The sequence below is a fragment of the Ahaetulla prasina genome, chromosome 8 (assembly GCF_028640845.1).
Source record: "Ahaetulla prasina isolate Xishuangbanna chromosome 8, ASM2864084v1, whole genome shotgun sequence".
In the NCBI taxonomy this organism is placed as follows: Eukaryota; Metazoa; Chordata; class Lepidosauria; order Squamata; family Colubridae; genus Ahaetulla; species Ahaetulla prasina.
In genome coordinates, this window is record NC_080546.1 from 74,851,361 (window position 1) to 74,878,602 (window position 27,242).

The window sequence follows — 27,242 nt, forward strand, 5'->3', positions numbered from 1 at the left end:
GTTTATTTCACTTGGCACTTTCTTAATATTATTTAAACTCTAATCAAAAGCATTTGTGTGTTTCTATTTATTTATCTACAGTATTGAACAATTTTATTTTGTGTTTGGTGCTCCATAGCCTGTTTAAGTGGAGTGGTCCTGTTTTAGTGTATTGGCTTAATTTATACATCTTGGCAAAAGAAAAAAAAATAATGAACCCATTGGATTAAGTTAATATATAAATGGAATTTAAGCTATGTACCAATACTGGGATTCAGTGCACTAATGCACCATCCCAGCTAGCAGCTGCTCAAGAGTACCTAGGTGTTGATGGTAACTCTAAATGAATGGTTGTGTGATATTGGGTTGTTAAGTGCCATTGTGCTATTGATTTATGATTTATGGGCCAGTGAAGGGTGGGATATAGATTCAGAATAGTGTTGGTTCTTATATGCTATGAGCTATTATGTAGTCAAATCAGCATATACCTATATTAACTTTTGTCCGAGGAACATTGGACTAATATGGTAGATCTCAAAAGTCTTTTTGTTTGTGCTATAGAAAAATTGATTAAAAGTCTCCAATTCTCATCTATAGGGAAACTTCTAGTAATTTATAAAACTATTTTTCTGTTCTACACAGGTAGATCTCATTAGATTTCTTCCAGTGAGTATAATTTTAACATGCTACATCCAGTAGCATCTCTTTGATATGACAAAACTCAACTGGTTTGCATGATTTGATATGACATTTTATCCTTTTATAATAATCAATCTCCTTTATTTCCAATCCTGCTGTTTGGATTGGGGGAGTCATGGTCCCACAGCTTCATATCTTTCTCAGAGTCTGACTTTAAATCTCAGTCCATATCAGCTTCCTTGCTAGCATTTCCTTACTTCAACTTAGGGAGAGAAAAGAGCTACTGTATGAATATGATTTTTTTTAAAAAAATGCAGTTTTAATTCAGAGATTTACCTGAAACTTCTGATTTACCACATTTTGTATTTAATGAAGGGTTTTCTCACACAATCCCATGGAGCCAAATAATTTACTTGGCCTAAAGAAAAAAATTTCATTCGGGCATTTCATTTGAATAAGTGTCTTCACAACCTCAGGAAGTGTGTTTTTTATATATGAGAAGTGTTTCATTTTTTGGTTTCCCTGCTGAAGCAAGTATTGTTAAGTTAAAGCAGCTGCCAGTTTAGTAAGCCTGGGGAAAGGAGCTGAAAACAAATTAAGCCCAGCTTTTTCAAAATAAATAAATTGCAGTAAAATGAGACATTGTGAAATAACCATGACACTAAATAATAAACAGAAATTCTTGATTGCTTGAACAGCTAGTGCTATGTATAGAAACAACCAATACAACTTTATAAATGTTACTAATAAAAGCAAAAGTTCAAAATCTCAAGCAAGTCAAAAGAGGTAAGAAGTTCCCTTTATCTTAAAAACTAATTGTGGAAAATCAGAACATGACAGCAAAGCAAATATTTAACTAAACTGAGTCCTCGGTTTCCTAGAATGCTTGATGTAAACTGGATAGAAAGTGTATGGTATCCTCCCCAATCTGATCCTCTCCAAATATATTGGGATTGCCAGTTGTTGTTGTTGTTGTTAGCATATGGCATTATTTTGATAGTCAGGAGACTATAGTGCAATTACAGAGCAGTAGTTTGGCTGCTTGTTTACCAGCTCAGTCAGGTACATGCTTGCACAATTCACAAGAGGGCAAGCTGGCTTCGCACCAGAAAGAAAGATAAGCAGGTCTTCCTGCAGCATCATTTAAGGCCCCCTCCCTCCCCTGAGCCACCTCGAAATCAGACACCACAATTGGGAAGATTCAGAGGGCAGGAATCTGACTGCGTGCACGGAGCAACAGCTCATCTCCCTCCCCCTCTCCAAGTGATACCTATTTTATCTACTTGCATAGAAAATGCTTTCAAACTGTTGGGTGGACAGAAGCTGAGACAAGTGATGGGATCTCACCCAGACAGGCAGTGCTAGGACTCAAACCTCTGATGAAGAAATCATTTCCAGCATCATTAAGCCCTTGAGCTATCGCGCCTCAAGATTTACCAGTAAGCATAACCAAAGACTCATATACTGTAAATGTAAAACACCAACAATCTCTTGCAGGTGCTCTGTTTATTTTGCTTATATAGTTTGGCTTGGATTAGGATTCAACCTCTGTGACCTGCAGAATCTATGTGTGGAATAATACAATGAGAATGTATGGGCTTACGCTAGGTGATTATATAAAAATTGGACATGTTTTTCTTCTTGTTTGAAAGTTGCAATATGCTGGGAAAAAGTAGTGCGATGTTTACTATATACTAGCAACATTTTATATGGTTGAAGATGACTAGATAATATAGTCCTTATTACTGGGATTAGAGAATTGATTTAGTTTTGTTTCATCATATAAAGAAAATCAAATAAGACTTTGTTTATGGTTACAGCTAGAATACCACAATCATGGAGCACACTAGATTTAAATGATAGATGTTAAGTAAATAGTAATAAGTCAATTTTGTTATGCTATGTAAGTTCTTTGGGCATTTAAGCACTGATATTCTGTCATTTCTAATTCCATATAATATTCTGATTTTTAAACAGGGCTATTGATGTTATATTCTCTTTTTTTCCACAGATTTCAAAATAATACATGTAGTGTTTATGGATGTTGACAGGTGCGGATTTTGAAACTTTTATTTTCTTCCTAACTATGGCAGCTCCCAGTGCAACTAAATTTAAAGTATACTTTTTAAAAGTATTTCCCATTAAGAATTCTGTTTGTTTGGAACAGGGGTTTTGGAGATTCCTGGGCTCAGGGGCTAGGACATTGAGCTTGTCGATTGAAAGGTCGGCAGCTCAGCGGTTCGAATCCCTAGTGCTGCCGTGTAACGGGGTGAGCTCCTGTTACTTGTCCCAGCTTCTGCCAACCTAGCAGTTTCGAAAGCATGTAAAAATGCAAGTAGAAAAAATAGGGAGCACCTTTGGTGGGACGGTAACAGCGTTCCGAGCGCCTTTGGTGTTTAGTCATGCCAGCCACATGACCACGGAGACGTCTTCGGACAGCGCTGGCTCTTCGGCTTTGAAACGTAGATGAGCACCGCCCCCTAGAGTTGGCAACAACTAGCACGTATGTGCAAGGGGAACCTTTACCTTTACCTAGATACTTTACCTGTCTACATATTTAGAATTGTCTCTTCGAAGCCTCAATTATAGTAGGCAGGAAACCATTAATACTGCTTTAGGTATGTTTTATTAACAGAATAAGCAAATGCACAAATTTTTCATTTCTGATTGATGCATTTGTCTCCCACATTGACTCTTAAGCAGTAGTTTTCTTCCACTTAATGCAGGGGCTGTTAAACTTAAGTCTTTTCCATTTCCACTCATGGCACTACATCTGGGAAAAAAGTGAAAGGAAGAGCAGTCATTTAAACATCCTAGACATGATTGAGACAAAAAACTTAGGCTTTATTGTTCTTACAATTCCCACCCATGTAATGCATACGGTTTAATGTAATGTTCAAAGTACTGGATGTATATTTCCACATAGAGAAAATATTTAAAGCTGTTATACATTGAATTTGTTTTTATTCTATGTTCCATGTTTCTGTTGCTTTGAAAGTGCAGAAATAGCATTTTAAATTTTGTGGCAAATGACTCTAAAATAGCTTCACCATGGTTTTATAGAAATCTAAATTAAGAATTGTACAGGTTTTTGATAGCGAAAACATAGATGAATGCTGAAAAACCTGTATTTGTGTATGCCAGTATATAGTTTAAATCTAAAAGCTCTTCCCTTTTTTGAATTGAAAAGTTTAGAAGGAATTACAAATACCTGGGACAGTTGACTAACAACAATTCCTTGTTCCCTTTCCACTTTGCAGAATTTCTGTAATCAATATGAATTTGTGCATAGCCTATTGTTACGCATTGCTCTTAAATGCTAGGAACAAGGTGTGTACAGGAGAGTTAAGGAAGGGGATATTTTTTCTATAATTTTCATTTGCAGATTACAAGATTTTATTTATTTATTTATATTTATAAAGGAGGTAGTGACAGATTTTATTTTCCTGGGCTCCAAGATCACTGCAGATGAGGACTGCAGCCAAGAAATTAAAAGATGCTTTCTCCTGGGGAGGAAAGCTATGGCAAATCTAGACAGTGTACTAAAAAGCAGAGACATCACCCTGCCAATAAAAGTACGTATAGTCAAGGCTATGGTTTTCCCAGTTGCAATGTATGGCTGTGAAAGTCTGAGCGCCAAAGAATTAAGGCCTTTGAACTCTGGTGCTGGAGAAGACTCCTGAGAGTCTCTTGGACTGCAAGGTGAACAAACAAGTCAGTCCTAGAGGAGATCAACCCTGACTGCTCTTTAGAAGGCCAGATTCTGAAGATGGAACTGAAATACTTTGGCCACCTAATGAGAAGGAAGGACTCACTGGACAAGAGCCTAATGCTGGGAAAGATTGAGGGCAAAAGAAGAATGGGACGACAGAGAATGAGGTGGCTGGATGGAGTCACTGAAGCAGTAGGCATCAGCTTAAATAGACTCCAGAAGATGATAGAGGATAGGAAGGCCTGGAGTAACATTGTCCATGGGGTTGCGATGGGTTGGATACAACTTCACAACTAACAACAACAATTTATTCCCCAACTTTATTGTTTTTACAAATATCTCAAGGCAGCAAACATACCTAATATTTCTTCCAGGATGAATTTCCACATTGGGTTGGATACACTCCACTGATGCTTTTCCATTATTTTTATTGTTTCAAAAATCCTCGTGACTTCTGAAAGTATCATAATAGTTCCACTACCGTGGAACTGACATGTTCTGTTGAGTTTTATGCTTTATCTGCTCACAGCAAAGAATATCTCCTACATACAGTAAAAGATAATTTCCTATACCAAATGGTATCAGTGAAGAGGTGTTATTTAAATGGTGTGATTCCTAATGATACAAGACTTTAAAAATGAAGATCAGTAATTTGAATTGTGCCCCAAAACAGGCTAGTTATATGGCCGGAAAACCTGGTGCCAATCAACATTTGGATCACTGCATTTGCTACTGATATTTGCTGGCTAGTGATTTGCCTGCTTCTTCATATCCTAAAGCAGGGGTGTCAAACTCAAGGCCCGCGGGCCACATCCAACCCACAGGGTACTTAGATTTAGCTGGTCTGGAAATAGCAAAGGACCGGCCCGCGGTGCCTCTGCTAGCAAAAATGGGGTGCAGGCAGGGGTGGGTTCTACTTACCTTTACTACCGGTTTGCAACGGGACTCTGCCACAGGAATACTGGTGTTTCAAATGATCACCCTGCAGAATACATTATTGAAACATATTGTATGCCAAAAACACCAGAGAATAGACTCATTTGACTAAGAGTCTATTCTTTTCTGAAGCCTGTACTTAGAAATATGCCTCTTTGCAGCCATACTTCATTTGATTTAAGATCAAATCTCTTGCAGAATTCCACATGGCCTAAACCTTTTTGGGGTCTTCCTTTCCACACTCACATAGAACTGTCTCTGATCTTGACATGTGGAAAATAACATTGCACATATTGTGCCTCACCGTCCCTCCTCTCCTCAGCCAGGCCCCTCCTGTCACCTCCCGGGCCTGCTATCAGATTCAGAGTCTGATAATGAAGAGGAACGGCCCTGCATGCCTCCAGCCCCCAGCCTTGGCCCCATGCCCGGACAGAATGTCAGGAATGAACAAACAAACCTCACTCCTACAGCGTGTGAGCAGGGAGCCAGCCGCGTGCTAGAATTACCGGCAGCAGATCCAGAGGAAGGGAATTCACAGTGGACGGATCCCCATTTCTGGAGATCTGAGAGGTGACGTCAGCAGAAGGAAGGGAGGGGCAGGCCTGGATAAGTGCTGAGTCATGGAGCCACACCCCACAGCCTATATCAAAGATCAGCTTGAGTCAAGCAACTTTGAGTCAAGCAAAGTCTCCTTTCGTTTGCTGAAGTCACAACTTGGATTCCTGCCTGCCCTGAGAAATCTGAAAGGAATTTGGCAAAGCTGCAGAGGCTTCGTGGCCACGCTTGATACAGACTTCCTAGACCCGGTCGTCGTCGGAGGAGTGGGACACGGCAGCACATTACTTTTGCCATTTCTTTGATAATGCAGCCCATTGCCAGTTTCATGTGCTGTTTTGTATAGCTATCAGTCATAGGCTATACTTTAATATAGTGGCTCCAAGACCAAGACAAGTAACTCTAAGTAACTTTGCATTAGTATATAACTAGTAGGCAAGCTTTAAAGCATGAAAACAAATCTATTTATCAGACGTTCTGTGTTGCTTCATGGACACTGAGTTTATTGGTGAACACTGAAGTTTGGTATCTTAAGAAATAAGTTCTAATGGAGAATGGGTATACACCAGTCAAAATATATATTGGAAATCTGAGTACAACATATTCCATTTTTAATGGTGTGAGAGCAATTAACAGAAAAGTAGAGACAGAAAACTGACGGTTATTTTTCAGTTCAAAGTATGATGTACAGTGCAGATGGAAAAAATGAGAGTGGATAAAATTATACCATTAGAAATTCCATAGAATTAATTTATCCTATAATAAATTCTTTGTTCATATTGTTTGATTTTACACAAGTAATTCCTTTCAAAGCTTTGTTTGAAATTTTTTTCTAATGGTTCAAAACCAAAAATTGTTTATGCAAAACAGTATATGTTTGGCCAGTATTTTTTATTGTTTCGTTTGATGATTTTTGAGTTAAGATTCATAGATCTGGGGATAATATTTTTCATGTGTTTTCTTCATAAATATGCCTTTGAAGTTCCAGACCTTTGTACAGTTTTTGCATCATTACAGCTTCATAATGGTTTTATGCTGCTACTAGACTGCTGAAGCATTCTGTTTTCATTTAAAAAGTCAAAAATGAAAGAACAGCATACATTTCCCAAATTAAATTTGCGCAGTAAATCTGTAAGTCATTAATTTGGTGTTATAAACAATCTCCATTTTACAGTGGAAGAAAAAATAAAATAAAACATTAACAGCAAGCCATGATGTCACAAAAATGACAGCGAGCATATGGTGATGGCCTGGTGCAAATCCTGCCTTTATATATCTATTCCAATATCTGATACAAATGCATAAATTGCTGAATTTGGTTCCTGATGCATGCTTTGTCGCTTTCCCCTGTTGGTTTCCATGTACCTGATTAATGTTTCCAGAGTCTTTATCTGTTAACTTCAGCAATAAATTATTTTGAAGTACTGTTATTGTTAGAGTGATGCGTATAAGCATAGCTCAGCCTATGTAAGGCCAGGGGTGGCAAATGTCTACCTGTCCCAAGTAGCAGACTTGAATACGTGAGGATAACCTTGATTGGTATGCAGCATGCTCTATATTTGCAAATTCAGCATTCAGTTTAACAATTTTTACATGGAATATGGTGTTTGGAACTGGTAATATTAAAACAAGCATCTGAGTCTGGATTTACTTCCCAGTTGCCTCATGAAATATTGCTGAATTGGCACATTCAAGGAATTTACTGGGCAATGTGTTCCTCCTATAGCAAAAATAATGGAATAGACATAGATATTGTCAGAATTTTTTGGTTACATTGATTTAATTTTATTTAACTTACTTAATTTGTTTATTTTATTTATTGGAATGCTCCCAATTCCACCTGACTCTGAGCACTTCCCAACAATAAAGCAACATAAAAATACAAAAATACAAAAAAAAAAAGTTACCAGTTACAACTGAAAAAATAATTAACTATAAAATGATCACAAGTTAGCAATCCAGCAGCAAAATAAATATAAAACATCAGGTTGCTGACTAATATACGATTTGCAGCATGGATAGCAAGAAAGGTGAACACAAGAAAAGACACCAAGAATAATTATAAATAATAGGCGTTTAGTAATGCAAACCCAGGACTGACAGCGTAAGACAAATTTCTCAATGAGCTAAAGTGGTACAGAGGAAATGTAGCATTTGCTCAAAAGGATTGAATTTTGGGGCAGAATTTACAGCTCCCACAACTCCTACACCCTTTGGAAGGCTCATCCCACATCAGAAAAGATTAGCCAGACTAAAATTAGATACTTTAGATTAACTATTTACTTACATTCTAACATTAAAGGAGATTCTATCATTAAAGGAGGGAAAAGGCTGTGGTCATAGGCGCCAACCCCAAAGTGGAGAAGAAGATGTTCACCAAACCAAAATAGAGGAGTACGGTGCCGGCTTGAAGTAGACACGGATCAGCGATCACCATCATGTCCTGGGACACTTTGGCGGTCACTGCCGTCAGTCGCAAGCGCCACCTGCAAGCACAACGGCTACGAGTCCACGACTACCAAGGGAATCGCATCCCTGTTCGAGGGACCACCTCCGTCCGAGTCGAGCACGGACCACACAAGAAGACCCTGCCCATCACGATCGTCGAAGGACCCTGCCCAGTCTGTTGGGACTAGACTGGTTTCGTGCCCTGGGCATGGGAGTGACTGGCATCTACAGAAGTGACTGTAACCTGAAAGACATTCTCTTTAACGAGTTCGAAGATGTCTTCAAGGACTGCCTGGGCAAGTACAAGGGGACCCCTATTTCCTTCAACTTAGACCCCCAGGTAGCTCCCATTAGGCTTAAGGCGAGGAGAGTCCCTTTTGCCCTAAAACCAAAAATCGATAAGGAGCTAGATAAGCTCATAAATCAGGGGATTTTGGTGCCAGTCGATCACGCAAAGTGGGAGACGCCAATCGTCACCCCGATAAAACCAGACGGGTCAATTAGAATTTGCGCTGACTACAAGGCGACGCTTAACAAAGCCTTACAGAAAAGCGCTTACCCGGTTCCCGTGGTGCAACACTTGCTGCACTCTTTGGGGCGAGGGCAAGTCTTTGCGAAGCTAGACTTGGCCCAAGCCTACCAACAACTGCCCGTAGACGCCCGCACAGCCGAAGCCCAAACAATTGTAACGCACAGGGGGGCTTTCAAGTGCACCCGATTGCAGTTTGGGGTGAGTGTGGCACCTGGGCTGTTCCAAAACCTAATGGAACGACTTCTGCAAGGGCTCCCAGGGGTAGTTCCCTACTTCGATGATGTTCTGATTTCAGGGGAGAACATAGAGGAATTGGGGGAGCGTTTGAGAAAGGTTCTGGGCATTTTCCGGACAGCCGGATTAAAAGTCAAGGTAAACAAATGCCAGATAGGGGTCGAATCCGTCGAATTCTTGGGTTACCGGATAGACAAGAAAGGGATTCACCCCACTGAGAGCAAAGTCAAGGCAATTAAAAAGGCTCCAGCGCCCAAAAATAAAACAGAGCTACAGGCATTCCTGGGGCTAGTGAATTTTACGTGTCTTTTGAAAAACAAAGCGACCGTTGCTGAACCGCTGCATAGGCTTTTAGGAAAAAATACTGTTTGGTCTTGGGGAAAGTCGGAAAATAGGGCTTTCGAAGCAGTAAAAAACCTGCTCTCGAGTGACAGCCTGCTCATCCAATATCATAACTCACTACCCCTAGTGCTAGTTTGCGATGCCTCCCCTTACGGGGTGGGGGCTGTGCTCAGCCATAGACTTCCAAATGGCACAGAAGCCCCTATAGCTTTTTACTCTAGAACGATGTCCTCCCCAGAGAGAAATTACAGCCAATTAGATAAAGAAGCACTAGCCATTGTGTCAGGGGTGAAAAAATTCCACGAATATGTTTTTGGGCGGGATTTTGAAATCGTGACTGACCACAGACCGCTACTAGGGATACTGGCTGGCGACCGCCCAACGCCTGTGGCACTTTCGCCACGCTTGACCAGATGGACTATTTTCTTAGCTGCTTATTCGTACAAGCTGCAGCATCGACCAGGAAAAGAAGTGGGGCATGCAGACGCGTTAAGCAGATGCCCACTACCAGGGGCTATCGAAGACCCTACGCCGGGGACGCCCATCCTGCTTATTGACTCTTTGGACTCTGGCCCAGTCACATCTAAGGAAGTGGCTCGGGCATCATACCGGGACATTATGTTAAGGACTGTACTCGGGTGGGTACAGAGGTGGCCGCTCGGGCGAGCGTTTAAGGAGTTTGTTAAAAAGCGGGATGAGCTCTCGGCTCAAGGGGGTGCCTGTTATGGGGTGATCGTGTGGTAATCCCCGATAAACTAAGGGGAAAGGTACTGGACCTCCTCCACGAGGGCCACCCAGGGATCATCCGGATGAAGGGGCTTGCAAGAAGCTATGTGTGGTGGCCACTCATGGATTCAGAGATTGCTGAGAGGGTGGGGAAATGCCAGGCTTGCCAAGAGTCCAGACCCCTACCCCCAACAGCTCCAGTCAGGGAATGGGAAAAACCCCAGGGGCCCTGGTCAAGAATCCACATTGATTTTGCTGGCCCTTTCCATGGCCAAACTTTCCTAGTGGTTGTCGATGCATTCTCTAAATGGTTGGAGATCATACTCATGAAATCCACCACGGCCGAGGCAGTAATCGCAGCCTTGCGCCACTTATTCGCAACCCACGGGTTGCCTGACACTCTGGTGTCCGACAACGGGCCGCAATTCACGGCAGCCCAATTCGAAGAATACTTGGCAGAGGAGGGCATCCGACATGCCCTCTCTGCGCCTTTCCACCCTGCGTCGAATGGCCTTGCAGAGCGTTCCGTCCGGAGCGCTAAGGAGGCATTGTCCAGGCTCAAGCCAGGCGACTGGCAAACAAAGATAGACTTTTTTCTGGCCGTTCAGCACAGAACCCCAAGCACTGCTACAGGCAGAAGCCCAGCCAAATTACTGATGGGACGGAAGCTCCGGTGCCCACTTGACCGCTTGAGTCCCCATTACACACCAGAGGGTTACAAAGGGGAAATAGACAAAACAAGGGAATTTGACATAGGCGACCGAGTGTGGGCCCGCAACTATGGGGACGGCCCGAGTTGGCTTGCAGGGCAAATAATAAAAACAACCGGCCCAAAGTCATACTTGGTCGAATTACAAGACAACCGAGTATGGAGGCGCCACATAGATCAGATAAGGAGACGAATAACTGAACAAACTAAGCCACAGGAAACAATTTATGACCCCTCCTTATTTGAACCCACAGCTGACCATGACCCGGGGGAAGCGCAAGACTTAGCTGAGGTCCCGGAGGTCCAGCGACGCCATCAGGTTCGAGGAAGCGACAGGAAAATTACAAAGTAATCCAGGGCGGATGGCCAAGAAAAAGAATCTGCCAATAATCCAGGGCCCGATGGCCTAGAGAAAGAGCTGGGAGGAAAAACAGACCCTCGAACAGCTCAAAACACCACCCAGGACTGAACCGCAGGTCTGAAAGAACTAGGAGGCGCCCAGGTTATTTGCGTGACTACGTGAAAAATAACATGTAAATAAAATGCAAATGGAGGCAAAGTGTTTTCTGGGAGGGAGGTGTTATGTATTCTTGTATATACCTTTAAATATTTGGCGGAAATCAGCACGTTGCTGATTGGACGAAGCCGCCAGTAGAACTGTATAAAAGGAGAGGTTTTTCCCCCAGCCAGTTGCTGGGTTCACCCTATATTAAAGAGCTGTTGTCACTACCCTGGTCTCCAGCCTCGTTACTTCCAGAACTTAACAAGTTTAACAATTTTTACATGGATTATGGTGTTTGGAACTGGTAATATTAAAACAAGCATCTGAGTCTGGATTTACTTCCCAGTTGCCTCATGAAATATTGCTGAATTGGCACATTCAAGGAATTTACTGGGCAATGTGTTCCTCCTATAGCAAAAATAATGGAATGGCCATAGATATTATTAGAATTTTTTGATTACATTGATTTAATTTTATTTAATTTCCTTAATTTGTTTATTTTATTTATTGGAATGCTCCCAATTCCACCTGACTCTGAGCACTTCCCAACAATAAAGCGACATAAAAATAACAAAATACAAAAAAAAAAGTTACCAGTTACAACTGCAAAATAATTGACTCTGGCCCAGTCACATCTAAGGAAGTGGCTCGGCATCATACCGACATTATGTTAAGGACTGTACCGGTTGGGTACAAGAGGGTGGCTGCGCCGGGCGAACGTTTAAGGAGTTTGTTAAAAACGGATGAGCTCTCGGCTCAAGGGGTGCCTGTTATGGGGTGATCGTGGTAATCCCGATAAATTAAGGAAAGGTACTGGACCTCCACGAGGGCCACCCAGGATCAAGGATGAAGGGCTTAGCAGAAGCTATGTGTGGTGGCCACCATGGATTCAGAGATTGCTGAGAGGGTGGGGAAATGCCAGGCTTGCCAAGAGTCCAGACCCCTACCCCAACGGCCCCAGTCAGGAATGGGAAAACCCCAGGGCCCTGGTCAAGAATCCACATTGATTTTGCTGGCCCTTTCCATGGCCAAACTTTCCTAGTGGTTGTCGATGCATTCTCTAAATGGTTGGAGATCATACTCATGAAATCCACCACGGCCGAGGCAGTAATCGCAGCCCCGCGCCACCTATTCGCGAACCCACGGGTTGCCTGACACTCTGGTGTCCGACAACGGGCCGCACCACGGCAGCCCAGTTTGAAGAATACCTGGCAGAGGAGGCATCCGACATGCCCTCTCTGCGCCTTTCCACCCTGCGCCGAATGGCCTTGCAGAGCGTTCCGTCCGGAGCGCTAAGGAGGCATTGTCCAGGCTCAAGCCAGGTGACTGGCAAACAAAGATAGACTTTTTCTGGCTGCTCAGCACAGAACCCCAAGCACTGCTACAGGCAGAAGCCCAGCCAAATTACTGATGGGACGGAAACTCCGTGCCCACTTGATCGCTTGAGTCCCCATTACACACCAGAGGGTTACAAGGGGAAATAGACAAAACAAGGGAATTTGACATAGGCGACGAGTGTGGGCCCAAACTATGGGGACGGCCCGAGTTGGCTTGCAGGGCAAATAATAAAACAACCGCCCAAAGTCATACTTGGTCGAATTACAAGACAACCGAGTATGGAGGCGCCACATAGATCAGATAAGGAAACGAATAACTGAACAAACCAAGCCACAGGAAACAATTTATGACCTCCTTATTTGAACCCACAGCTGACCATGACCCGGGAGGCGCAAGACTTAGCTGAGGTCCCGGAGGTCCAGCGACGCCATCAGGTTCCCGAGGGAAACGAGGAAAATTACAAAGTAATCCAGGCCGGATGGCCAAGAAAAAGAATCTGCAATAATCCAGGGCCCGATGGCCTAGAGAAAGAGCTGGGAGGAAAACAGACCTCCGAACAGCTCAAACACCACCCAGGACTGAACCGCAGGTCTGAAAGAACTAGGAGACGCCCAGGTTATTTGCGTGACTACGCCGAAAAATAACATGTAAATAAAATGCAAATGGAGGCAAAGTGTTTTCTGGGAGGGAGGAGGTGTTATGTATTCTTGTATGATACCTTTAAATATTTGAGCGGAAATCAGCACGTTGCTGATTGACGGCCGCCAGTAGAACTGTATAAAAGGAGAGGTTTTCCCCCAGCCTGTTGCTGGGTTCACCCTATATTAAAGAGCTGTTGTCACTACCCTGGTCTCCAGCCTCGTTACTTCCAGAACTTAACAAGTTTAACAATTTTTACATGGATTATGGTGTTTGGAACTGGTAATATTAAAACAAGCATCTGAGTCTGGATTTACTTCCCAGTTGCCTCATGAAATATTGCTGAATTGGCACATTCAAGGAATTTACTGGGCAATGTGTTCCTCCTATAGCAAAAATAATGGAATGGCCATAGATATTATTAGAATTTTTTGATTACATTGATTTAATTTTATTTAATTTCCTTAATTTGTTTATTTTATTTATTGGAATGCTCCCAATTCCACCTGACTCTGAGCACTTCCCAACAATAAAGCGACATAAAAATAACAAAATACAAAAAAAAAAGTTACCAGTTACAACTGCAAAAATAATTAACTATAAAATGATCATAAGTTAGCAATCCAGCAGCAAAATAAATACAAAACATCAGGTTGCTGGCTAATATACGATTTGCAGCATGGATAGCAACAAAGGTGAACACAAGAAAAGACACCAAGAATAATTATAAATAATAGGCGTTTAGTAATGCAAACCCAGGACTGACAGCGTAAGACAAATTTCTCAATGAGCTAAAGTGGTACAGAGGAAATGTAGCATTTGCTCAAAAAGGGATTGACTTTTGGGGGCAGAATTTACAGCTCCCCACAACTCCTTACACCCTTTGGAAGGCTCACCCCACATCAGAAAAGATTAGCCAGACTAAAATTAGATGCTTAGATTTACTTTAGATTACTATTTACTTACATTCTAACATTAAAGGAGATTCTATCATTAAAGGAGGGGAAAAAAGGCTGTGGTCATATAATAAAGAATATGCATAGAAAGTTACACAATATGCAAGCCATTTGTCTCATTAAGCCATTTGACAATGAAGTATGAGCCACAGGAAAGGAAATACAGGTGTCTGAATTTTGATCACATGACCATGGGGATACTTCAATGGTTGCAAGTGTGAAAACAGTCATAAGTCACTTTTTTCAGTGCACTCTCTAACTTCAAACGGTCATTAAACGAATCATTGTAAGATGAGGACCTATTTATTTTTTTTTTTGTTTACATTTATACCCCGCCCTTCTCCGAAGACTCAGGGCGGCTTACAGTGTATAAGGCAATAGTCTCATTCTATTTGTATATTTTTACAAAGTCAACTTATTGCCCCCCCAACAATCTGGGTCCTCATTTTACCTACCTTATAAAGGATGGAAGGCTGAGTCAACCTTGGGCCGGGCTCGAACCTGCAGTAATTGCAGGCTACTGTGTTCTTAATAAGCCTTAATAACAGGCTTTTACCAGCGTGAGCTAAACCGGCTATTACATGTACCTATTAATTTTATTTAACTTACTTAATTTGTTTATTTTATTTATTGGAATGCTCCCAATTCCACCTGACTCTGAGCACTTCCCAACAATAAAGCAACATAAAAATACAAAAATACAAAAAAAAAAAGTTACCAGTTACAACTGAAAAAATAATTAACTATAAAATGATCACAAGTTAGCAATCCAGCAGCAAAATAAATATAAAACATCAGGTTGCTGACTAATATACGATTTGCAGCATGGATAGCAAGAAAGGTGAACACAAGAAAAGACACCAAGAATAATTATAAATAATAGGCGTTTATTAATGCAAACCCAGGATTGACAGCGTAAGACAAATTTCTCAATGAGCTAAAGTGGTACAGAGGAAATGTTGTAGCATCTGCTCAAAAAGGGATTGAATTTTGGGGGCAGAATTTACAGCTCCCCACAACTCCCTACACCCTTTGGAAGGCTCATCCCACATCAGAAAAGATTAGCCAGACTAAAATTAGATACTTTAGATAACTATTTACTTACATTCTAACATTAAAGGAGATTCTATCGTTAAAGGAGGGGGGAAAAGGCTGTGGTCATATAATAAAGAATACGCATAGAAAGTTACATAATATGCAAGCCATTTGTCTCATTAAGCCATTTGGCAATGAAGTGATGAGCCACAGGGAAAGGAAATACAGGTGTCTGAATTTTGATCACATGACCATGGGGGATGCTTCAATGGTTGTAAGTGTGAAAACAGTCATAAGTCACTTTTTTCAGTGCCGCTCTAATTTCAAACTGTCACTAAACAAATCGTTGTAAGATGAGGATCTATTACCTGTACCTATTAATTTATTAAAATCAGGAGGAAAGCTTGTGAGTTCATGGCTCATGTTTGTTATAAGCAAATGGTGTGCTATTCAGCAAAACAGGAAGACCTGGCAATTTCTCTTCCTGGTGTTGACTTAAAAAGTGGATCAGCCAGACAGTAGATCACAAAACGGAGATCTCACGTACTCTATTGTTAAAGCAGAGTGAAAAACAATAAAAATAGCCACAATTAAAAGACAAAAAATGACATAAAAATAGCAATAGAGAAACTCATAAATATACAAACTAGTCATGAAACAGGCTCACCCATGCTATCAGGGTCCCAAATTGGCAAAGTCGGGTTTTTAATACCTTGCAAAAAGCCAGCAGGTTTGGGCAAGTCTAATTTCCAGAGGGTAGACACCATAGTTTAAAAGGGTCTCCTGAAATTGCCTCAAGGCGGGATGTAGAATATGGCTGTCCTGACAGATCTAAAACCACTGATGGATACCACTGGGGAGAGATGTCAGAATTAGTTGCAGCACACACAATCAGACAATGCAGCAGGATTCAAAACTTCTTTATATATATAACACATAAGGCAAATATACAATACCCATGCTGGTTTTTCCAATGTGGTAGAGAGAAAAGATTGTAAGTAGGTACAAACACAGGCCGGGGACAGCAGAGACAAGACTTCTCCTATGTATAGAACAGTTGAGTTAAGCCACGCCCAGGCTCCTAGCTGTCTCTTGTGGCTCACACAGCAACTACTATGTTTCAGTTACCAAACAGTCCCCATTGGCTGACCTTGTTGCCATGCCTATTCCAGTTCAGGCATATATCTACACTGACAAAGAGATGGTCCTGTAAGTAACCTGATCCCAGGCCATGAAGAGTTGTAACCAATTGTATCTAGAAGCAAACTGGCAACCAATGCAATTCACAGAGCAGAAGTGTCACGTGCTGAATGACTATAGCTCATGGTCACTTGCACCATTGCTTTTTGTGCCAGCTGAAGCTTCTGAATACTTATAGTAGAATTGTTTCTACATTTCCAAATGAATGCCTACTGGGTCCAGCTAATATTTCAGCATAGTGCCAGATTGCATATATGGAGTGTGATTTTCTTAGTAGCAGACAGCACATCATACAGCATTTGAAGCATTTCTTCCAGAGGGTTGAAATGCTCCAAACCTCTTTATGTCATGATTATCACTTCAAGGTTATTTAATATAAATATCATGTCTCTAGATCAGGGGTAGTCAACCTTTTTATACCTACCGCCCACTTTTGTATCTCTGTTAGTAGTAAAATTTTCTAACCGCCCACTGGTTCCACAGTAATGCACTGTGTATCGTCGTCTGCGCATGCCTCTCGTGCATCGTGGATTGGGGTTGGGGGGGGGGGCGCTGGCTACCAGCTGGCTTCCAAAGCTGACACTCTGCTTGTCTGTTAAGCTGGGTGTGTGGGGGGAGATGCACGAGCTATTCTGGGATGAGGCTCTTTTGTTTGCAGTCGCACTATAGCGCCATTTAGTTTCACTTAAATAACGTGAACTAAACTTATGTGCGGGCAATACAAATAGTATATGTTCAGAAATTTAAATTGTCACGGGGAATTTTATGAAAACCTAATGAAAATGTTTTTAAATAACGCTATGAATTTTTAAAAAAAAATAAATTAAATTTTTTTAAAAAGTCAATTAAATTAAAAAAAAGGAAAGTGCTTCAGTATTGGACAAAACCTCTACCGCCCACCATGAAAGCTGGAACGCCCACTAATGGGCGGTAGGGACCAGGTTGACTACCACTGCTCTAGATTGTTAATAACTGCATTGGTAATAGAAGAGTGTTTGTCAAAATAGGCAAGAGTACAATTGAAATGTCATAATTTAAATATTGCCTCTTTGTACGTGATGATGCATGTTCAAAATGGTTGGGGCTTCATTTCCAATGCTGCAATCATCATATTAGGGATGTGGTGGCTCAGAATCAGGAACGACTAGCACATATATGCGAGGAGAATCTTTACCTTTTAATCATCATATTGCCTTTTTAACCCTACACTGCACTGCACTGTGCACATTGCACATTGCTAGTTGTCAGTACAAGAAGTACATTAAAAGGCACTCTTAAAAATATTTTCTCTCAGATACTTTCTCGTGAATTTTACAATTATATCTTTTTATTTTAAAGAGGAATTTTAACAACTTGAGTCAGTAAGGCAAATTCAATTCCAATAATATAAATTGTCTTGAATAAACTGTATCAGTACTATCTGTGTTCAAGAATCTAGTCAACTAACAGTCAAAGCTAAATTGACACTTGATAAGAATCAGTGGGATTTATGTGGGCTGGACCTGGTCTCTTATGTCAACGCAAGGACTCCGAACTGATTATATGTTTAATCATGTTTTCCAGCTCAATCTGTTCTTCTCTTAGGGATGTATGAGAATTTAGTTTATTCATTTGGTTTGGTTAAAAAGACCTGCCACATATGAACATGAAGTTATTGTCTCTTACCTACCATGATAGAAAGTATGTGATGTTTAGTGAATTCAAATCTAGGTAAAGCTTGTTATGAAGAGACATGTAAGGAAAATAAATCTATATGGTTACAAGATGTTTTGGAAGAAATACTATACTTTGCAAACTGCATTGTTTCTTTTTTAAATTTACATAAATGAGACAAGCTGTAAGGTTGGCCTTGGTTTACATTTTCCATATACTCTTAAAAGAAAAAGATCAAGTGAAACAGACCATGTTTTATGACACTCTCAATTTCTTAGAATAATTATCATATATAGACTGTGCATGTTTTCAACTCATCTGTTTTCATTGCATATTTTTAAGCACTGTTCTCTTATGGAGGTTAATGTTCTTATTAAAATTAATAGTGTCAGATTGGATTTATAGAACAAAATTTATTTATTTTATTTATTTATTTAATCATATTTATATACCGCCCTATCTCCCGAGGGACTAATATTGAAAATATTATTTTCAATTTATAAACATTATTTCATTTGACCATTAACATGTGTCTTAATCTTCAAAGTTTCATTCATAAAGAATTTTAAATTGCTTGAGGTATTTCATTTCTTAAGGTTTTTTAAAAATAAATTCAGCTGATCTAAAGTAATATTAATATTTCAAAGGATGGCTGGAAAGACACAACTGAGAAGCCATTAAAGATCTAAAGCAGTGGTAGTCAACCTGGTCCTTACCATCCACTAGTGGGCGTTCCAGCTTTCATGGTGGGCAGTAGGGGTTTTGTCCGATACTGAAGCACTTTCCTTTTTTTTAATTTAATTGACTTTTTAAAAAATTTTCATAGCATTATTTAATAACATTTTCATTAGGTTTTCATAAAATTCCCGTGACAATTTAAATTTCTGAAAATATACTATTTGTATCGCCTGCGTATAAGTTTAGTTCACGTTACATAAGTGAAACTAAATGGCGCTATAGTGCGACCGCAAACAAAAGAGCCTCGTCCCAGAATAGCTTGCGCATCTCCCCCCACACCACCCAGCTGTAACAGACAAGCAGAACTGGTAGCCGGCGCCCCCCCCAAACCAATCCACAATGCTCAAGAGGCATGCGCAGATGACAATACACGGCGCATTACTGTGGAACCGGTGGGCGGTTAGAAAATTTTACTACTAACAGAGATACAAAAGTGGGTGGTAGGTATAAAAAGCTTAACTAACCCTGATCTAAAGTATAATTTATATGGAATATTTACATTCTATCAGCCCTAACATAAAAGTACTTTATTACAATATTACCTATAGTAAATTATAAACCTTTCAAAGCTATGTTAACACACTTATAATTGATACGTCGCTTCTAAAATGTTGTTGGAAGCCAAAAACCTTCCTGTCATCTCTGCTAATCATACAACAAAAACTGCTGACCGCATTGGCAACCTCAAAATAAAGATACAAATAAACTGCTTAATTTTTTTTTTTTTGCTCCCATTGACACTTGGGATGCAATTGATTAAGCGCCTCTCCAAATTCCAGCTGACACTGGCATACATACATAAAACAGATTCCTCTTTAAGATAAGGGAAATATCACAATACTGCAATGTGATGCCGTACCCCTCATAAAAATTCACACCTACCCCCTCATAAAAATTCACACCTACCCCTCATAAAAATTCACACCTACCCCTCATAAAAATTCACACCTACCCCCTCATAAAAATTCACACCTACCCCCTCATAAAATTTCACACCTACCCCCTCATAAAAATTCACCTACCCCATAAAAATTCACACCTACCCTCCTAAAAATTCACCTACCCCTCATAAAAATTCACACCTACCCCTCATAAAATTCACACCTACCCTCCTAAAAATTCACACCTACCCCTCCTAAAAATTCACACCTACCCCATAAAAATTCACACCTACCCCTCCTAAAAATTCACACCTACCCCCTCATAAAAATTCACACCTACCCCTCATAAAAATTCACACCTACCCCTCCTAAAAATTCACACCTACCCCTCATAAAATTCACACCTACCCCTCATAAAATTCACACCTACCCCTCATAAAATTCACACCTACCCCTCATAAAATTCACACCTATCCTCCTAAAAATTCACACCTACCCCATAAAATTCACACCTACCCTCCTAAAATTCACACCTACCCCTCATAAAATTCACACCTACCCCTCATAAAAATTCACACCTACCCTCCTAAAATTCACACCTACCCCTCATAAAATTCACACCTACCCCTCCTAAAAATTCACACCTACCCCTCATAAAATTCACACCTACCTCCTAAAAATTCACACCTACCCCTCCTAAAAATTCACACCTACCCTCCTAAAAATTCACACCTACCCCTCATAAAAATTCACACCTACCCCTCCTAAAAATTCACACCTACCCTCCTAAAAATTCACACCTACCCTCCTAAAAATTCACACCTACCCTCCTAAAATTCACACCTACCCCTCATAAAATTCACACCTACCCCTCATAAAATTCACCTACCCCCTCATAAAAATTCACACCTACCCCCTCCTAAAAATTCACACCTACCCCTCCTAAAAATTCACACCTAGGAAAAGATCTACACGTTTAAGACCAACACATTCCACAGGTTAGAAATGATCTCTGGACTTCACATGCTGTAGTACAGAAACACCTCAATTTGCACCTACGTAACTCAAAGTCTATTACTTCACGATTAAAAACTATTATAAGTACTACTACTCTCAGCATTCTAACTTTGTAGCCTACCTTTGGCTGGTATACTCCATGTAACGCTGTCGAATAAAACTACCCTTCTTTTCAAGCAGCTACCCAGCATGTTTATTTACTTCCCTTTCTTCCAACAAAATCATTATATTTTATATTATATTATATATACAAAAACTATTATAGAGTTGATATCACAACATTAGATTCCAGAACTATTTCAACTTCACACAGCTTTAAAGGTAAATCGCCCCTGATGAATTGTGACAGGTTTACAGTAACAAAAAATCCTTAATCCATCTTCCACACCAAAAAGAGACTATTTTTTTTGAAAAAAATCTAAGCAATCTGGCACTATGCAGGCAACTTATCTGCAGAGAGCAGAAACTGGCATATTTTTGTCAATTTCACTACTTGCTAATATTCTTTGCCTGGTCCACTGAGGTGGTGATGTGAAGCTGTTCTGCCAGCATTCTTAAAAAGATCTGCTATGGGACTAAACTTGAGATACTAAGTAGAAGGATTAACTAAGTGTTCCTTGCATAAATAAACTGCCCTAATTTAACCTCTGCAGCTTTCTGGAATTTCCAGATGAAATCTAGCTTTGAATTAATTACTATTTCATGGAGCTGAGCCAGTGGTGAAATCCAATTTTTTTTTACTACTGGTTCTGTGGGCGTGGCTTGGTAGGTGTGATGTGGCTTGGTGGGCATGGCTTGGTGGGCATGGCAGGGGAAGGATATTGCAAAATCCCCATTCCCACCCCACTCTGGGGCCAGCCAGAGGTGGTATTTGCCGGTTCTCCGAACTACTCAAAATTTCCGCTACCAGTTTTCCAGAACCTGTCAGAACCTGCTGGATTTCACCCCTGAGCTGAGCAGCAGATAAAAGCTCCATAGCCAAAGAAAGAAGATAAAATGGGGCCAAAAAGATATGGGCTAATTTTGGAGAAATACAGATATCACCTGCTTAAGTAATGTTTTGAATGTATTAACAGCAGTGGTGGGATTCAGCCAGTTCGCACCTATTTGGGAGAACCGGTTGCTAACTTTCTAAGCAGTTTGGCAAACCGGTTATTGGAAGAAATCTTATTTTATTTTTTTCCACTTCACAGTGCTAATCCTGTAAGGAAGGCAGGAAGGAAACATTCTGGTGGTGTTTCTAGCTTCACCTTTATTGTCCTGCTTACTGAAACTGCCTCTCTGGTTAACCCTTATTACATTGTAACAGCTAAGAAAAAGCACCCATCAACATGAGTAAAGTTGAGTTGGCCACGCCCACACAGTCACATGACCACCGAGCCACACCTACCCAGCTGGTCATTAGGGTAGAGAACCGGTTGTTAAATTATTTGAATCCCACCACTGATTAACGGGTATGTAAGAATTAATGAGATTTTGTTTTCTTTATACTATTGCAGGTCAAAGCAACAGATCGAGATTCAGGCCACTTTGGATATATTGAATATTTTCTTTATAGTGGATTCTATAGCAATGAAAAATCGGAAGCATTTCAGATTGATATAAACAGTGGCTGTATATACGTGTCTCAGGATATTGACAGGGAAGAAGATCCATCTACATATGATTTTTTAGTAAAAGCCGTTGATGGGGTAAGTTTCACTCTTAAAAAATGTCATCCTTACAGCTACAGAAAGGCAATTTAAAGGATGCAATCATAGGAAACCAATTCGCTCTGCATTCCCTTACATTCTTCCTGCTCTTTGTTTATGAGTTCATTAATCTCAAATGCTCTTTATTCCTGCCTTTCTTCTCTAGGAAAGTATATGAGGCCATATATTCCTTGTAAGTAAACCTTTCTGTTAAAGGTTTATTTGCATGCTTGACTAATCCTTGCTCAGATTAGATTCTGCTTTTTCAGTAATACATATTAAAATCACTTCAACAATTTCCCCACTCAGAATATAAAAACAATGAACGCAAACTCTAGATAATTTTCTGATGATGTTATTTTATACAGCAGATTTTTCCTTTCATAACAGTGTTTTTGGTTCATTAAACTCTATAGAGCAGAATCATTTGTATCCGATTTGTATCCGATTGGTCTAAAACTTGGCAACTCCAAATCTCAACCAGCAAATGCTCAGTCTTACATATTGGAAAAAAGAACTCAAACACTAAGTACAAGCTTGATGGACATTACCTTACAGATGACCCCCACCCTGTTAAAGACCTTGGAGTTTTCATATCAAATGATCTGAGTGCCAAAGCCCATTGCAACTACATAGCAAAAAAAGCTCTAAGAGTTGTAAACCTAATTTTGCGTAGCTTCTTTTCCAAAAACACTACACTACTAACCAGAGCATACAAAACATTTGCAAGACCCATTCTTGAATACAGCTCACCTGTCTGGAACCCATACCACATCTCTGACATTAATACAATTGAACGAGTCCAGAAATATTTTACAAGAAGAGTCCTCCGCTCCTTTGTAAACAACAAAATACCTTATACCTCCAAACTTGAAATCCTGGGATTAGAAAACTTAGAACGCCGCCGATTCAGACATGACCTGTGTTTAACACAAAGAATCATCTATTGCAATGTCCTTCTTGTTAAAGACTACTTCAGCTTCAATCGCAATAATACAAGAGCAAACAATAGATTCAAAGTTAATGTTAACCGCTTCAATCTTGATTGCAGAAAATATGACTTTTGTAACAGAGTTGTTAATGCTTGGAACACACTACCTGACTCTGTGCTCTCTTCTCAAACTCCCAAAATCTTTAACCAAAAACTGTCTACCTTTGACCTCACCCCATTCCTAAGAGGACTATAAGGGGGCGTGCATAAGTGCACAAAAGTGCCTACTGTTCCTGTCCTATTGTTTTCTTTCATTATATGTGTTTATATATAATGTTGTGACAAAATAAATAAATAAATTGAATCAATACAGGAAGAAAAACTGAAAACATAAATCCTTTGCAATTATAAAAACAGCACTGATAATTATTCATCTCACTGATAATTACTCATTAATTACTATTAGTCTTATTGTTGAAGACTTTCTTGAAAAATACTCTTGATACCACTTTTGAAAGCTATAAGGAGAAGGAATGATCTGTTCCAGAATGAAGAAATGCATTGCTTTCAGCCTCCTGCTTCTTTAATACTGGGTATAGAAGAGTGTGTGAAACCCACAGATGAAACATTGGGATTCAGAAGCGTCTTGGATGAGAAGCAAAAAAAAAAAAAAGGGGACTGGAGGATAAAACATATGAAGAACGGTTGCAGGAACTGGGCATGTCTAGTTTAACAAAAAGAAGGACTAGGGGAGACATGATAGCTGTGTTCCAATATCTCAGGGGCTGCCACAAAGAAGAGGGAGTCGGGCTGTTCTCCAAAGCACCTGAGGGTAGAACAAGAAGCAATGGGTGGAAACTGATCAAAGAAAGAAGCAACTTAGAACTAAGGAGAAATTTCCTGACAGTTAGAACAATTAATAAGTGGAACGACTTGCCTTCAGAAGTTGTGAATGCTCCAACGCTGGAAATTTTTAAGAAAATGTTGGATAACCATCTGACTGAGATGGTGTAGGGTTTCCTGCCTGGGCAGGGGGTTGGACTAGAAGGCCTCCAAGGTCCCTTCCAACTCTGATGTTATGTTATGTTATCTTCAAAGAAAAAAACCAGAAAGTCCAGTTGCCTCTTGAAAAAGCACCTTGGCCCTGGGATTAAATTCATTGGGCCATCAGATTCTATCCTAGAGCAAGTGACATCAAAGATACAGAGAAATACTACCACAAAGGGTTCAGAGACCGCTGAGGCTTATGAGGTGGTTGGCTGGAAGTACCAAATCTCTTCACACTCTAGTCCTGCCTCTTGCTTTGAGATGACAGCTTGATGGTGTCTCATTTGCATCTGTTCTCTAACACCAGTGTGGTGAGAGAAATAGGAATGTCATCTGTACTGATTTTCTGGTGATTAAAACATTAAATTTTAAAAATTCAAGTAATGTCTATGATGCCTAGTTTAATGAAAAGAAAGACTAGGGGAGACATGATAGCAGTGTTCCAATATCTCAGGGGTTGCCACAAAGAAGAAGGAGTCAAACTATTCTCCAAAGCACTTGAGGGTAGAACAAGAAGCAATGGGTGGAAACTAATCAAGGAGAGAAGCAACTTAGAACTAAGGAGAAATTTCCTGACAGTTAGAACAATTAATAAGTGGAACAACTTGCCTGCAGAAGTTGTAAATGCTCCAACACTGGAAATTGCTTTTAAGTGCTTGGGCCTCTGTGGCTCAGACTGCTAAGACAGTCTGTTATTAACACAGCTGCTTGCAATTACTGCAGGTTCAAGTCCCACCAGGCCCAAGGTTGACTCAGCCTTCCATCCTTTATAAGATAGGTAAAATGAGGACCCAGATTGTTGGGGGCAATAAGTTGACTTTGTATATAATATACAAATGGATGAAGACTATTGCTTGACATAGTGTAAGCCGCCCTGAGTCTTCGGAGAAGGGCGGGATATAAATGCAAATAAAAAAAAAATTATGAAAATGTTGGATAACCATTTATCTGAAATGGTGTAGGGTTTCCTGCCTGGGCAGGGGGTTGGACTAGAAGACCTCCAAGGTCCCTTCCAACTCTGTTATTATTATTATTATTATTATTATTTACACAAAATGACAGTATACACAGCACACGAGATAATTATGCTGGATTTCGTATCACTGTTCACTAGTCGAACACTTCCCAAGCGTTTAGGACTGCGTGATGTATCAGCGAATTATGCGAGCAGATCCCAGTAAGGTGGCCTTCTGCAGCTGACCAAAGGTGATCTTGTCAGCGCCAATTGCTTTTAAGTGCTTGCCTAGGTCTTTAGACACAGCTCCCAGTATGCCGAGTACCACTGGAACCACCTGCACTGGTTTATGCCAGAGTCTCTGCAATTCGATTCTCAAATCTTGATATCTGGTGACTTTTTCAATAATAATAATAATAATGATGATGATGATGATGATGATGCCATTTTCTGGCTGCCTAGCATAGAGGCATGGTGAGGGAAGAATGTAGTCCTTCCCTTCCTAAGAAAAATCTTAGAAGATAAATAAAATAAAACTTTATTTAAAAATATAAACTACTAACTGGATACCCGTGCTTTGCTATGAAACTATGTGATGGGGCTTGATAAATCCACACTTATAGCTTGACAATTAATGAATAGTTATGATCGTCCTCTCCTCTCCCCTTCTCTCCCTCAGGCTTGCCCCACAGAAGCCTCCCCTATCCTATCCCCTGGTTGTTGCTGTGAAAGTAAAACTGAATGTGAAACTCCTCTCTTCTGCTTGTGTTTTGCATTTGGAACAGATTTCTTTTCAGGTGGGGAGGGGGAGTAGAACTTCTTAGCATCAGAGCATGTTAAACATAATATAAGAAATACTAATGGTCTGATAGTCCTTTCAAAAAATCCTTTCTTAGTGAGCACCTAGAAGCCAAGAGGAACATATGTAGCAAATTTCAAGTTTGTAGGTTTTACGGTTCTGGAGAGTTCATGATTACAGCATGAGTGATATTCGCTTTTATATATATATAGATAATGCCCTCTTTGTAACTTTAAACATTGAAATACTGAAAGAAAATAATTACTGAGTTGTCCATATCACACTAATGACAGCAACCTGCAAATTAATTAAGAAAGAAAAATTCACAATAAAATAAAATATTCCAGATAAGAGGTATATACAGGTAATCCTCAAGTTAGGACAGTAATTGGGATTGGAATTTCTGATCATGGTCATTGCTTGTGGGGACAAACAACATAGCTCAAAGATTTTGGCTTCAAATGCAGACACTGATTCAGAAGATTTTAAATATTAATTATCAGCTGAAACTAGAAGTATTCCTCTTGGATATACTGGATGGATAAGCAGTTGGAAAAAATAATGAAACTTTATTTTTATATATGATAACTGCAGCAAAACATTGTATGGAAAAAGATTGAAAGATTTAGCATACCTATAATAGAAATGATAGAATTTGCTAAAATAACTCCATACTTATGTAGAATAGAAAACATAAAAATTGGACCGCAAAGTATTGGATTTCCTAGAAATAATAAGAGCTTGGTGAATGGGTGGAGGGAATGCTGCCAACTCATTCCTTTTTTCATTGACTATGTTGTTCCATGTTGCTGGTAGCTCAGAACTTGCTGCTTGGACAATGTGTTTTGCAGTCTTTAACTAGCCAGTTGGAAGTAAATTCTGACCAGGACATAGTTTCCCTTCCCATTTTATTTGCATTCTGAGGTGTGCAGAAGTGCATATAATTGTGCAAATGGATTCAGAATGGGTTAGAGCAGGGGTCTGCAAACTCAGCTCTTTTAAGACTTGTGGACTTCAACTCCCAGAGTTCCTCAGCCAGCTTTGCTTC

The 27,242-nt window shown here is 40.1% G+C and overlaps 1 protein-coding gene across 1 annotated transcript in view; it reads left to right on the forward strand.

Annotated features, from left to right (window-relative positions):
• Nucleotides 1–27,242, forward strand: part of DCHS2 (dachsous cadherin-related 2) — a 173,585-nt gene that overhangs the window by 11,466 nt on the left and 134,877 nt on the right. Inside the window, 1 exon segment of the mRNA XM_058193811.1 lies at nucleotides 22,271–22,462. Coding sequence (XP_058049794.1) covers nucleotides 22,271–22,462 — 192 coding nt within the window.